Source organism: Chiloscyllium punctatum, chromosome 4 (genome assembly GCF_047496795.1).
Source record: "Chiloscyllium punctatum isolate Juve2018m chromosome 4, sChiPun1.3, whole genome shotgun sequence".
Taxonomy (NCBI): Eukaryota; Metazoa; Chordata; class Chondrichthyes; order Orectolobiformes; family Hemiscylliidae; genus Chiloscyllium; species Chiloscyllium punctatum.
Window position 1 is genome coordinate 56914324 of NC_092742.1, and position 15955 is coordinate 56930278.

At 40.1% G+C, this 15955-nt stretch overlaps 1 protein-coding gene across 3 annotated transcripts in view; it reads right to left on the bottom strand.

The window, feature by feature from the left end:
- The window catches only part of slc35f4 (solute carrier family 35 member F4), a 191947-nt gene that overhangs the window by 75222 nt on the left and 100770 nt on the right, over nucleotides 1-15955 (bottom strand). The window contains exon 1 of one of the 3 annotated variants that reach the window (XM_072568804.1): nucleotides 9610-9889. The exons of the other annotated variants lie outside the window; for them this stretch is intronic. Coding sequence (XP_072424905.1) covers nucleotides 9610-9685 — 76 coding nt within the window. The 5' untranslated portion in view covers nucleotides 9686-9889. Of the gene's footprint in view, nucleotides 1-9609; nucleotides 9890-15955 lie in introns of those variants that run through there. 3 annotated transcript variants of the gene reach the window in all.

The window sequence follows — 15955 nt, forward strand, 5'->3', positions numbered from 1 at the left end:
AGCTCCTTGATAGGATAGTGAAGGTGTTTGCTTTGCTTTCCTTTATTGGTCAGAGCATTGAGTACAGGAGTTGGGAAGTCATGCTGCAGCTGTACAGGACATTGGTTAGGGTTTAGATCAGAGTGGTGCTGGAAAAGCACAGCAGGTCAGGCAGCATCTGAGGAGCAGGAAAATCGACGTTCTGGGCAAAAGCCCTTCATAATTCTCCTGCTCCTCGGATGTTGCCTGACCTGCTGTGCTTTTCCAACACCACTCTGATCTAAACTCTGGTTTCCAACATCTGCAGTCCTCACTTTTGCCTAGGATATTGGTTAGACCACTGTTGGAATATTGCGTGCAATTCTGGTCTCTTTCCTATTGGAAAGATATTGTGAAACCTGAAAGGGTTCAGAAAAGATTTACAAGGATGTTGCCAGAGTTGGAGGATTTGAGCTGTAGGGAGAGGTTGTATTGGCTGGGGATATTTTCCCTGGAGCATCGGAGGCTGAGGGGTGACTTTATAGAGGTTTATAAAATCATGAGGCGCATGGATAGGATAAATAGACAAAGTCTTTTCCCTGGTGTCAGGGGATCCAGATTAGAGGGCATAGGTTTAGGGTGAGAGGGCAAAGATATAAAAGAGACCTAAGGGGCAACTTTTTCACTCAGAGGGTGGTACGTGTATGGAATGAGCTGCCAGAGGAAGTGGTGGAGGCTGGTACAATTGCAACATTTAAAAGATATTTGGATGGGTACATGAACAGAAAGGCTTTGGAGGGATATGGGCCAGGTGCTGGCAGGTGGGATTAGCTTGGGTTGGGATACCTGGTCGGCATGGACGAGTTGGACTGAAGCATCTGTTTCCCTGCTGTACATCTTTATGACTCTATATCTATATATTTATTACTATGGATATCACTATGAAATAGAGCAATAGATAATTCAATTTAAAATACTGTTTTAAAATCTGATATCAATGATAAAGAAAGATTACATGGTGCTGGGAATTTATACCAATGACAAATTTTACTTTTTACACATATCACTGAAGTTCAGTTTCCTTGCTGTTTAAAATATTTTTCTGTTACTGCTTCAAAATAGCATGAGACAGAAATGTCCTGTTGTTAACATGTATCAGCAACCTTGCAGGGGGAATAATGGCACGAGAAACATTGTATCTGAGCTGTGAAAAAACATAAGATCAACCATTCAAACTGTAATATCATTGCAACAGCCAAGGCTCATGAGGGGTGGTGGAACTGAGAGGATCTTACCTTGGGAATTTGCTTGACGCTTAAATGGGGAGAATACTGCTCAGGAACAATCTGATTGGTTGACTACCAATCTGATTGTGACTAGAGAAAAAGTGATAATTCCATTTGGAGGCCTTAATGAATAAACTTCTTTCTTTAAAGAACTCAGAAATTTAAACAATAGGTGCCAAATCAAACTGATAATTGCCTTTCAAACTCAAGAATTAGTTAAATACAAAATATTGTTTGTGTTTCAAAGAGATTATTTGATGAATATTTGAGAGATAATGATAATGTGTATAGCTTTCCTTTGTGAGTAATTGTGATTCTAAACAATTCTAATGACAAATTATTTGATAGTGTCACTTAATAGCATTGTCCAAACAGAAAAAGTGAAAGTTAGAGCCGTGTTCCACCTAGAAGTAAGGGACCAATGTCTTGTGCAATAGGACACTGAGTTATAAATGCAGAAGTACAACTGCTGTTAACATTGTGGCTGTTTTCCAACATGCCCCTTCAGTTTGCAATTCACAGAATTTTACACTTCAGATTTACTGAGCATGTAAAACCCACAGTCAAAACACCATACAATTTTGCCTACGTCCCTAATGATAGTCACATGTTGTAAAATGTGTCAGAATTCTAAGAGCTGAAATTTCCTTATTCTACAAACTGCATAGTTTACAAATTAGCTGCAACTTACACCTTCAATATCTATGCATTCACAGAATGAAGGTGGTGCTGGCAAGTCTTTTATTTATTGGCCATCCCCACTTAGCCTTGAGAAGATTCTAGGGAGTCAATGTCTTATAGTGCTACTGAACGTGTGGTGTGGGTATATCCAATAGGCAGCTAGGAATGGAGTTCCAGGATTTTTACTGTGAGACAGTGAAGGGATGATAGTACATTATGTATTACTGTCACAGTGTGCTAGTGGTGGAGGGAGTGAATGTTTACATTTTAAACACATGTAATGCTTAAGCCACTTCAGCAAACTATTTTGGTAACATTTAGCTTCTCTGTTGGTGGAGTTGCCATCACTAGGCATTTGTGTGGCATAAATGTTTCTTGTCGCTGAGGAATTGTGACTGTCACTGAACACTGGGCAATTATCAGCAAGCGTTCTCATTTTTGATCTGATGTTGGAAGGAAGGTGATTGATGCAGTACAAATGTCTGGGCCTAGGACACTACTCTGAGTAACACAAGGTACCAAAGCTGAGATGAATGGCTTCCAACAATTAAAACTATCAACAATGAAAAGATCATTGGTGAATAATGCCATGTATAGCATTATTGAAGATATATTTCAACACTTTTCTGACCACTGGAAGTTGTCTAACTTGGTAGTACCTAATCAAAGTAAATTTCTTCACTTTTACATAGATGAGCCATTCCTGAATAATTTTCCATATTATTCTAGCTCTAATGGATCAGCCTGGATAGGTATGCATAAGTCTTCAGTACCATTGCCCAAATGTTGTCAGGGCCCATAGTCTCTGCAATATCTAATACCTCACCTTCATTTCTTGATTTCTAATGGAATAAATCTAATTGGCTTAAGTCAGGTATCTGTCGGGCTGAATGTTCAAGAAGAGACCTAGATGAATGATCCATTTGGCACCTCTTGCTAAAGATAATTGCATAAGTTTCACTCTCATCTTCTGGTGTGCTGTCATTATGAAGAATGGGGATACTGGAGTGTGGTGCTGGAAAAGCACAGCAGGTCAAGCAGCATCCGAAGAGCAGGAAAATCGATGTTTCGGGCAAAAGCCCTTCATCAGGAATGAAGCTGTGAGCCGACGGGTGGGGAGATAAATGGGAAGGGGGGGCTGGGGGAAGGTAGCTGAGAGTGCAATTGGTAGATGTAAGTGGGGGTAATGGTGATAGGTCGGAGAGGAGGGTGGAGCGGATAGGAGGGAAGGAAGATGGACAGGTAGAACAGGTCATGAGGGTGGTGCCAAGTTGGAAGGTTGGAACTGGGATAAGGTGGGCGAAGGGGAAATGAGGAAACTAGTGAAATCCACATTGATGCTTTATGGTTGGACGGTCCTGAGGCGGAAGATGAAGCATTCTTCCTCGAGGCATCGGGGTGGTTAGGGAGTGGCAATGGAGGAGGACCAGGAATAACTGTCCTTGGTGGAGTGGGAGGGGGAGTTGAAGTGTTCGGCCACCAGGCGGTGGGGCTGGTTGGTGCGGGTGTCCCAGGGATGTTCTCTGAAGCACTCTGCAAGTAGGCGTCCTGCCTCCCCAATGTAGAGGAATCCGCATTGGGAGCAATAGGTACAGTAAATGATGTGTGTGAAAGTGCAGGTAAAACTCCTATGGGGCCTTGGACGGAGGTGAGGGTGCAAGTGTGGACACAGGTTTTGCAATTCCTGCAGTGGCAGGGGCAAGTGCTGTGAGGGGAGAGTGGATTGGTGGGGGGTGTGAACCTGACAAGGGAGTTGTAGAGGGAATGGTCTTTACAGAAAGCAGATAGGAGTGAGGAGGGAAATATATCTCTGGTGATGGGGTCCGTTTGTAGGCGGAGGATGATGCGATGTATGCGGAGGTTGGTGGGGTGGAAGGTGAGGGCCAGTGTCCTTGTTGGAGGGGTGAGGTACGAGGACTGAGGTGTGGGAAGTGGTTGAGATGTGCTAGAGGGCATCATTGACCACATAGGAGGGGAAATTTATGACGTCTCCTCCTCTGGTTAGTTGTTAACTGTTATTCACCAGTGATTCACTGGTTTTGAGATTGCTTAGCTCTATCTATTCCACACTGCCTTTGCTGTTTAATATGCATGTATTCCTATGATGCAGCTTCACAAGATTGATAACTTTCTTTTATATATGCGCTTGGCATGCATTCCTTATTGAGCCATGTTTGATCCTTGATGGTACAAGTTATACCAAGCCACAAGGTCATAAATTCTGGTTATGCTGATAGATCATAACATCAGTTTGACCTGATATCAGAAGGTTTCTCGGGATGCACTATCAGCAATAAAGCCTGCTCCATTCCCACTGTAGAATATTACACTGCCATTTCAGGGTGGGACAGCTCATTCCCAGGATGTTGTAGGAAGGATATGGCTCTGCAGATAAGATTACATTAAGGTGACTAATTGTGGGTCAGCTCTCCCAATTTTGACCATTCACTTAATCTGTCAGCATTTCTTTATAGCAGTATTGCACCCTCTTCATAGCTTGAATTCTTACCTGACTTTGTATTGTCAGCAAACTTAAATAAATTACTCTCCATTTCTTTGTCTAAGTCAGTAATTTAGCTTGTAAATGACTGAGACCCCAGCACTGTTCCTTGCCTAACTCAACCAGTCACAGCAAGTTATCCCTTTTTTCTGCATCCTGTATATTCACCAATCAGGTATCCATGTTAATACATCACCCCAACTCCAAGCCCTAATTACAGTTACATTGTTTTGTGGCATCCTATCAAATATCTTTTAGAAATCCAAGTATATCTCATCTACGTACCCTTACCTACCCTGTCGGTTACATTCTGAAGAACTTCTAATAAATTTGTCAAACTTCATTTCCCTTTTACCAAAACACATTGACTTATTTAGTTGTTCTATGCTTTTCTAAGTGCCTCGTTAAGACTTCCTTAAGAATAGATTCCAACACTTTACAAATGACTGATGTCAGGCTAACTGGGCTGTAGTTCTTCAGTTTCTCAGTTACTCCTTTCTTAAAATCAGTGTTACTTTTGTCTATTTCTAACCTGTTGAGATTATTCTGGAATCTAGAGAATTTTGGAAAATCGTAGCCAGCATATCCACGATTTCTGTAGCTATGTCTTTTAGAGCCCCAGAAAAGATAGGCCATGAGGTTCTCAGAAATTGTTAGATTTTAGTCCCCTGAGGACTTTCTGTGCTGATATTAATTACCTCAAGTTCTTGCCTCACTGTTACTAACCCTCAGACTATCCTTTATTACTGCTATGTGAGGGCAGACACAGAACATTTACTCATGTCTCTGACATTTCCTCATTCCCCACGATATTTTCTCCATCTTTTAAAAATATACTCTTAGCTGGTTATCTTGCACACATTTGCTTTCTCATTTGATTAATATTTTGGTGGGCCCTTGCTGTTTCTAAAACATTCAGAATGCTCAGAGTTATTACAACATTTTTTTTAGATTCTCTACAGTGAGGAAACAGGCCCTTCAACCCAACAAGTCCACACCAACCCTCCGAAGAGTAACCCATCCCCCTCTGATTAATGCACCTAACAACTATGGACAATTTAGTATGGCCAATTCATCTGACCTGCACGTCTTTGGAATGTGGGAGGAAACCAGAGCGCCTGGAGGAAACCCACACAGACATGAGGAGAATGTGCAAATTCCACACAGACAGTTGCCCAAGGCTGGAATTGAACCTGGGACCGTGAGGCAGCAATGCTAACCACTGAGCCACCGTGACATCCTATTAAAAGTTTCTTCTTAACATACTATCCTTAAAATCCTTAGTAAGCCACAAGTGGATCTTTCTCACTGAATTTTGTTTTTTAATGCAAGATAATTTGTTGAACAATTTTAATTGGTTTTTAAATTGTTTTGCACTATTTACTTAGATTAGATTTAGATTACATTACAGTGTGGAAACAGACCCTTCGGCCCAACAAGTCCACACCAACCCGCTGAAGCGCAACCCACCCATACCCCTACATTTATCCCTTACCTAACACTACAGGCAATTTAGCATGGCCAATTCACCTAACCTGCACATCTTTGGACTGTGGGAGGAAACCGGAGCACCTGGAGGAAACCCATGCAGACACAGGGAGAACTCCACACAGTCAGTCACCTGAGGCGGGAATTGAACCTAGGTCTCTGGCGCTGTGAGGCAGCAGTGCTAACCACTGTGCTACCGTGCCACCCACAAATACTTAGTGTTAAGTATTTACATACTTCCTATATCAACCTGCTCAGAGATGTTATTACACAGCTCTGGAGCATATGAGACCTGAACCTAGACATTCTGGGCCAGAGTTAGGGACACTAGAGAAAGGACAGTAACATGGACCATAGTCAGCAGCATTCGAACCTTTGCAGGGACATCCCCAGTGATTTTTATTTGATCATCTAAGTCTCTTTATCCAATCAACCTTATCCAACTCTCCCTCTTGCCTATGTAATCAGCTTTGTTTAGGTTTAAGATTCCTGCTCGTGATTAGTGTGTCATTTTCAAAATTAATGTGGAATTCAATTGTATCTTGATTTCCATTTCCCAGTGGATCTTTTAGAATGTCATTATTAATTAGCCTGGCCTCTTTGCATAATATGAGATGTGAAATAACTTTATCCCTAATTGGCTTTGCCAAATATTATTGTAGGAAACTATCATGAAATCATTCTACAACTCATCTCCAAGACTACCTTTGTAGCTTGATTGGTTTGACATTTAATTGTTAGAAGCCCCAACAATATTTTTTTAAAAAGTTCTGTCTAACAATATAACTACTGTAAGAGGACTTACAATCTACTCTGCAAAGTGTTTTCTGACTTTTTCTAAGCTCTACCCATAATGATTCAAGTTCCTGATCTTCTGATTCTTCCTCCGTTATGTCCTTGTGTCATCTATTATTATTAGGGTTATACCTCCTTTCCTATTCCACCTGTCTTTTTCAAATGTTCTGCACTTGGAATATTTATTGCCCAACTTTAGTCATCATGTAACCACATCTCTGTAATAGTCATTAGACCTGAACGTTTATCTCCAATTGTGACACAAGTTCATCTATCTAACTGCAGACATTCGGCACATCCAAATAAAGTAAGTTCAATTTTACCACAATTTTTTCTGCACAGACTTACTCTCAGATGCACAATTACCTTTAAACTCTCTGTTCACAACTTGTTCTTACCTGCATCGATGTACTTTTCTATTGCCTCCACTCTTATTTTTGATTTCTAAATCTCCCATCACCAAAATGTTCCTTTCTCCTTTGTTAGTTCGGACATTTCTTCTTTCTCTGAACATATTTGCTGGCATACTCCTATGGTTGTGAGTTCTGTCCTTTCCTGTCAGTCTAGTTACCAATACCCATAGTGCTCTTCCACACTATTGCCTGATCCTCTTTTACATTCCAAATTTCTCCTCTTGTGAGTCTTAGCTTCATGCCCTCTGTATATCCTTAGTTATACGACTCACAAGGATACTAGTTTCAATGAAGGCAGTCTCAAAAGTACAGCTCTCACTTTCCCAAGTAATGGTGTTAGTGCCCAATGAATCTAAATTCATTTAGACCCACCTCTGAGCCATGCATTCTCTGACAGAAGCATAGAAGTTAGGAGTTGAAATAGACCATTCAGCTGTAAGAGCCTGCTCCACCATGATCCAATCCAGTGCCCTGTTCCCACTTCCTTCCCATACCCTTTGATCCCTTTAGCCCTGAAAACTATATCTAGCTCCTTCTTGAAATCATTCAATGTTTTGGCTTTAACCACTTTCTGTGGCAGAGAATTCCATAGGCTCACCACACTCTGGGTGAAGAAATTATTTATTGATTTTACTTAATCTGTGAAAATGTGCTTGTGGCTCAGGTAGTAATCCAGCAATTATTACTCTTGTGTTTCTGCCTTTGATTTAACCCCCCCTAATTTAGTTTCTCATATTGCTCCAGCAGTGCCTCTTCCTTAATCCATTGGTGCCTGCACGGACCTCGACTCATGAATCCTTCCTCTCTCATAACAAGTTCCTTTCTAGCCCAGAGAAGAATTCCTAAATCTCAGCACAAGCAAACTCATGCTCACCATTGCGGAGAACTGTAGCTGACATCCTAACCATATTATCTTTTACTGCAACCATATTACTTTTCCCACAGCCCACTTGAATGGCTCCCTGCACCATGATCAGTTTCACAGCTCATTGTGGTCAGTTTCATCATCCATCCTGCAGTCTCTGCTCTCATCCACATAAGCTAGAAGAACCTCAAATTTGTAGAACAAATGGAGCGGCTGCTGCTTCTTTATTTCTTTTTTTTTACTTCCATCTCTTCTTCACTTGCATTCACACCCTCCTGTCCCAAATCACAGCTCAAATCTGAAGTATCAAGCCTAAGGGGTGTAAATGTCTCTGAGAACAAAGTGCAAAGTAACTTTCCTTCTCCCTGATAAATTGCATTTCCTAGAGCACAGACTGCAGCTTATCAACTCTAAATGAAAGTTCCTCATGCCAAAGACATTTACTGCAGATGTAGATGCTATGGATTACAGTGGGTGTTCGGCTGCAACACATTGCCAGTTCTGTTATCTTAATTGTATGTGATTCAATTAATTAGGTTTCATGTTTAGAAATATCACTCAACTGTTACCTTTAATTACATCACGCAGTTTAACAAGACAACCTAAAAATATAATGGAAGAAAAAAATCCCTTTACCTTCATTGGACAAGTTTAAACTACTGCCTTGACAGAGGGATAAAATCTTAAAACTCACCAATCATCAATCTGATCATCTAATTAATAACTCTGAGCACTCACCAGCTTGTTGGGACATCTTTCAATTCATGCCTCCAAATTCCAAATTAACCATCATTCCTCATCATTGCCAACTCTATCTGCCCATTGTATTAAACACCCCACTATAAATGCAGTGCCCTTCAACAGTCATCTATCAGTCTAGAACAATTGAAGTACTTTATATACTTGCAAAACTTTAAAAACAAAAGGGTTTGAAAAAAGTCATGTAGCTCATTTACTGCAGCATCATTTCAAAACTGACATGAACTTTTGCAAACTCATCAAGACAATTTTATTCCTAATCAGAAAGATGATGTAATCACATCTAAACGTCTTTAATATTTAGCCTATTAACATCTGACTAGGTGCAGGAGTTTTCCAGTTAATTATAGATAAAATAGTGCAGAGTCAACAGCTTACTGTGTCGATGAAGTACAAAACCCATACTGTATTTTTTAAACAATATGTTAAATTCAACTGACTATGCAAAGAAACAAATTTGAAAGCTAAGCCAGAGAAATAGGTTAATTCCATTATGACATCTTTTTAAATTAAACCCAATTGTCAATGAAATCCCAACTATTTAACTTAAGCAGTGTAGATGTTTATAACTCATTCATTCTTTGTCTGCTGACACTGACTGTAGTGTGAGGTGAGTCAACAGAGATTGGGAGAATTCTGAGAGCATTAGAATCAGCAATTCACTGCAACAACAGGAAATATATGTTCCGTTATAAGGCTGCTCCATCTCATTAGTTACTTGTGAATTAAACATTATAAAATTTAATAGCAGTTTGATCCTATCTCTGAAGACACAATTTCATTTTTTTAACTCTGTCTAGTAACTTTGATTTTAAAATGGAGGAAGATACAAAAAAAGTGAGACCAGCAACATAAGGCTATTACCTTCTATTATTGAAGCTGTTAAAACTGAAGTGCCATAAGCAGCTAGTGGTGCCACTCTCGCCGAATGCTTCTTCATCTTCTGCAGTAATTCTTGGAGTTATTTGTACTTATGGTTTTCTATAGCTGCACATATCTCAGATACCGTGCCGGAAACCCGATGGTGAAGCTAAGTCTGTTGCTTGAATGATTGTTTGGAAGCAATGCAGCATGCTTTGGATACTGATGTGCTGTTTCCCTGGGAACCTCTTCATAATGTAGTATCTGAGACTTGACCTCTCTCAGCCCGAGTCTAAACACTTCTTCTTTGCTTGCATTGCTGGTTTAGATGGGCTAGAATCAGGCAGCAAGATTTAAAGAGGGAGAGAGCTAACCTCCCTGTGTGTGGAACAGCACTTCACTTGCGTCAGTGCAGTGCTTGCCTGCTCTTAAAGAAATGGCCACAACTATTCTTCTGTGGGAATTGCAGTAATTTAATCAAATGAAAACTAGATTTTTTTCAAACTACAGTATATGCTAAAATTCCAGTAGCATTCTGAACATTGACTGATCAATAAACCAGACAACTGTGCTTCTGTATTATAATCCCTAGAATTAAGAATTGCTGAAGAGACTTGAGATGACAAAATAAACCAATGAAATGAGATACCACATAAATTCTTGTGGTTCACTTTCATACCTTATAAAACTGTTACTTAATCCATACTGAAACATAAATTATTACTCTAGTATTGTGGCATAATTTGTGGTCTCCAAAAAAATAGCACTGCATTCACAAATAAACTTTTAGTGCTTCCGAGGGTGGAGATCTCTAGTTTTATTCTCCAGCTCACATAGGTCCTGCAAATTAATAGTTAGCTACATGTCAACTGCACTATGCAGGAACTATGCACTCAATAGCAAATTGAAGTTCAACACGGGCGAGAGTTTTATACTGCCTCTGCTGATCTGGGAAATAAAGTCAATCTGAAGAATTAAATTGCAGTTCAAGCCATTCAGTCAACCTGATAACAAGTGTACTTCATTATCATAAGACCAAATCTATGATTTCAACGAGACCATAGAATTATTAGAATTTCAATGTCTGATGTTCTAAGGTAGGGCTTCCCAAAGTGTGGTTTGGGATCCCAAGTGTGGATGTAAGCTAAGATTTGAGAGTAACAAGAACCAAGGTAATTATGGTGTCACAAAACGAGTCCCCTTTTTTCTAAAAGCTGTTCCTTGGCTCAAGGAGACTCTGTCCTTGACTTTTTTCAGAGGTGTAATAAACCGGGCCGGGCTCCAATCAGTCTGGTTTGGTACAGAGATGAAAAGGGTTTTGAGAGGCCTTTTGTTTATATGTAAACAGATGAGACTTCAGGCCAAAGTGGTCATATTTTAGAAGTGACCTGTATAAAGAAAGGGGAGTGGTCAGCTCGCTAACTGGGCAGATTTAGTTTCATCTTGAACTGGCTGGAAGTTCAACAGGGAGCTGTGTGGAAACCCTCTCTCTCTTTTTTTGCCCTTCAACTTCAACCTGTAAGCATGTGTTCCATTTATACTGCTTTTTAAAGGGAGTCTGTTTATTGGGACTGTTGTGTATATTCGGACCAGCATAATTAAGTCTCGTTTTGATAGGCTGAGTTCTGTAGAGGTTCTTTAGTCTGTTCTATGTGCTTCATTGTGTAATTTTGTGAATACATTTTTGTCTGTTTTAAAATCTAGTAGTCAACCTAGCTATCTGGGTAATTTTCACTTTACACTAACCAAAACAAATTGCAAAGTTATGGTCTGAGCTGCCTGCTTAAGAATATTTTGAGTGGTCTGACTTAGTCCATAACAATAGGCACTGTAAGGCTCCAAACAAGTTACAACTGCTGTGTTCCTGCTTTAATGGACCCTTACTTTCATCTTTTTCACCAAGATGCTGTGACAATTTTCACAATTCAAATGGCGTCACAGTGGGAAAATGAATGGGAAGCATTGCTATAAAGCATTACTCACAGTCATTCAAATTTGTTAATGTGCGAAGCATTTTGTAATTTCCCCATCATGGATTTAGTCTGGTTATACTTCTGACAGAATGTGTACATATTGAATCCTTTTGATGAAGAACATTGTAACATTCATTGAGGCATTTTATACATTAAGACCATCTTTTTACATTTTCAGAAAGTACATAAAACAGGTTAGTGGTGACTGCAGTAAACATTCTGCAAAACTTTATTATTGAAGCATCGACATGCCAAAAATAAAACAGACAAATGATGGGTAACAGAAAACCGCCTGGTTGTCTTAGAACTGGAGAACAGTTGTCCTTGGTCATCCTGGTGAAGAGATAATCAGCGAGATAAAATCATACAGATAGCAGAAGAGATCTCATAGAGTCATAGAATTCGACAGCATTGAAACAGACCCTTCAATCCAATTTGTCCAACCAGATATTCGAAATTAATCTAGTTTCATTTGCCAGCACCTGACCCATGTCTCTCTAAACCCTTCATATACCCATTCAGATGCCTTTCCAAAGTTGTGATTGTACCAGTCTCCACCAATTTCTCTGGCAGTTCATTCCACCCTCTGTGTGATAAAGTTGCCCCTTAGGTCCCTTTTAAATCTTGCCGCCTCTCACCCTAATCCTATGCCCTCTAGTTTTGGACTCCCCCACCCTGAAGAAAATACCATGGCTATTCAGGAACACACAACTTGGGCTTTCAAAAAGATTGCAATTTAAGCAATCAATTGTTGAATTGCAACAGTTAACATAGGTTTTGGATTTTGCAATCCGCAACCAGCAAGTTTGAAAGTGGTGCTGAATGGGTGGGGGCAGGACTTGTTAAGTCTAGAAGATGGTCTTCCTATTGCCTACATAATCTGACCCTGAACTGATAGATACAGTGAAGGTGTCAAGTGATCTGTTCACACTTGGGCCATTAAGGCACTTGAGAGGCCCATTAATGGCTGCTTAAGAGCCCTATTCTGTCCTGCAAGTTATTTACCTGCATTGGCGGGAGGCCCACACCATGCAGGAAGCCTCCACCTTTCCCTGCACAAACAGATATCAAGCAAGGGGAGGGGGACCTTCTTTTATGAATCCCCTGGTATCATCAAAAGCAGCCCACAAACCCCAATGTCCTTTAGCCCTCCCTCCAGTTCCTGAACTTGGTCCCCCTCTCCTCTCCAGATCATTCAATTCCTGACTTTCATGGGCTTCTTGACATAGTGGGACTACATGTAAACAAAAGTTTGTAGCCTCAGTTCCAGCAAAGACAGCAGAGCTGCCAGGCATCCTAATGGATGGTAATTCTCCGATGTGGAAATTCTTCCCAATGTTAATGCCAAAATCTCACCATCAGACAATAATGCTGTTCAGTTTGAAATTGCTGTGGACGGAACCTGATGTTTTCTATGAGAGACAGGGACCAGTGCACCCAGTAAAATCCAGCCCAGTATCCCCCAGTTCTTAGCAACAGTATTCATTATTATTGCTTTGGACTCAAGCAAATCCAAAATGTTCCTAATCTTTTAAATGCACAGACAAGCTAATATTTTATTTTGATGGTACAAAGAATGGTGAAAACTATATTTGACTAATTTTACATTTCATACATTAAGACTTGCAATTTTATTGGTACAAAACTAACACTTTAATATAAGTAGTCCTTGGAACAAGGTGTTAATATTGATGCTGTCCATTTAACAGAATCTCTGCAGAAAAGTTTTTCAGTTTGACCTTAATTCAACAATTAAGGTCAAACTGGTCAACATGAAGCATTTTATTTTTTCTACATTAATGAACATCTCATCACATAGAATACTAGTGTAAAGTGGAAATGTAGTAAATGAATGCATAAATGCACTTAATAGTGCGGCTAAACCCAATAGCATAATTCGCAAGCTTTGAACCAGCCACTGAAACACATAACTCATATTCCCCATGGGCAAATATCTGATAGCAAAAACATTTGTTTCTCATAGTAAACCTACTCAAAGCCTTAATTTATATCACAACCTACAGAAAGCTGAAATTGTTACTCTGTTAATTTAAGGCAGATATTGTATTTTCACCAGCAGCAGTATACACAATTTTCCAATACGCTTCAATAATATTTAGTTAGCAGAACATGCATTTCTTCTTTCAATAACAAAATCTTTTGTTTTTACCAAAGCACTTGCAAGTTAAATTATATATGTTTAGATAGAGAGCTTGACTGTATTAATTGTGAGATTGACAGAGAAATGAATGGCCAGATAAGTTATGCTGTTATTGATGTTCAAATTCTAAACAGTCTAGCAAATCAAAAATACTAAGCTGTGATAAACTTGAGAATGCTCCCTACTTTTAAAAAATCTTTCATTGAAGTAATAGAAGTAAGAACACAAGTTCAAGCTTATGCCACAGAGAATCAATTCAGAGACTGGATTTTTGCAGTGACACATCATAAAGTCCTGTTATGTCATGGTGTTTTACAAAGTAACTACTGCTCACAAAAGCTTTTTCCCCTCCAAAATTATGGGGCTCTTTGGCCCATACAAGTTCACAACGACTGGGCGCCTCGACAGCTCGGGAGCAAAAGAACTTTAGCTTATCTGGCACTGCTAGTAGAAAGACAGACACTGGATACTATTAATTTAGAGTGATCCTGAAGCAGGCTCATGAAGGAAGTGCTGTGAACACAGTGTTGAAATTGTTGATACTTTTGTTCTTTCCTCATTGCTGGAATACAGATTTTGTCTGCTCTACATGCTAAAACAGTTTCAATTCAAACAATCATTTTTTTTGGATATTGATGCATAATGGGATAAAATTTAGTTATTTTATAGATGGAGAAAGCACAAATTTGATCTGCCATCAAATGTTCTACAACTGCAGCAAACGACTCCTGTGCCTATGCCTCAGCGGGGTGGCACATAGCCTTCAGTATGTGCTGTAGCCAAATTGTTGTTCTTAAAAACATTCTATCGTTTTGAAGGGAAGCTGCACTGAATGGTAAGAGGCTGCAACTGAGCCCTGCTGCTGTAATTCCAAACATGGAAAATGGACATGCCAAGCAGGAGAGGGCTTCAGGAGTCACAGTTGCAGTTCTAGAGATCTGCTGGAGGAAGTGGACCAGAGGAAAAGTGACATGCAACCTCAGGAATCAAGAAAGCACTTGAGATCAACCTTGATGGAATTGGAAGCAGGTAGACAGGGACATCGGCATAGAGTTTAAGGGTAGAAGATTATGTTGGAAGTGTATAAAAAGTTGGCTGGGCCATAGCTGGAGTACTGTGTGCTGTTCTGATGGCCACATTATAGAAGGGATGTGATTGCACTGCTGGGTGCAGAGATGGTGCCAGAGCTGGAGAGTTTTAGTTATAAAGAGAGATTGGATAGACTGCTTACTTTGGAGCAAAGGAAGCAGAGGGGGGAATCATGATTGAGATGTATAAAGTTATGAGGAGCACAGCCAGGGAAGAAATGTTTCCCCTGAGTGGAGGAATCAATTATCATGGAGCATAGATTTAAGGTAAGGGGCAGAAGGTTTACAGGGATGTGAGAAAAAAACGATTTCTCACAGAAGATGAGAATCTGGAACTCACTGCCCATTAGGGTACTAAAGGCAGAAACCTTCATAACATTAAAGAAGTATTTAGATGTCACTTGCAACACCAATCATACAAGTACTGGAAAATGGGATTAGAATAGTTAGGTGGTTATTTTTGACCTGCATAGACTCGATGGTCCAAAGAGGCTTTTTTTGTGCTGTGGACCCTCTATGACTCTAAGCCGATTCCAAGCACCTGAACCCAAGGATCTTGCAACAAGAAGTCAATGACCTATGCAGATGATCAAGTGATCAATACCAGAAAATGCATCTTCACATCAAATATCCTACCAGCCTCTCACATCATGCAATGCACCACACTGCATTAGCAGTCCCTGGAACTCTAGGTTCAGTAATATTCAGATACTGCATCTACCAATGCTTACCATACTCATGTCCACCTTTTACGGCTCCATATGCTTCACTCACACAGTACACTAACAGCCAAAGGAAGGACAAAGTGGCACACAAAAGAAGGGAGAAGAGCAAGACTGGTGGTGGACAAGGAGCTTATATTTCCTGAGGAGCTGATTCCCTGCATCATTTGACCAGTTGTGACAGAGCCCTTGGCATGCAACATTGAGGAGAACTTGATGATGACAATGAGGAGGACAATGTGGTTCATGCTTTATTTTCCTTTTCAAGTCACAGCTCATCCTGTTGTCTGCTATGATGAGCAAGCTTTGCTTGGATCACTTCACTTTGCACCCCAACCCCTTTCCTAAACCTGGCCTTGGTCATCTAGTTTTATGCCTTCATAAACCCAGGAACTGTCTTCATAA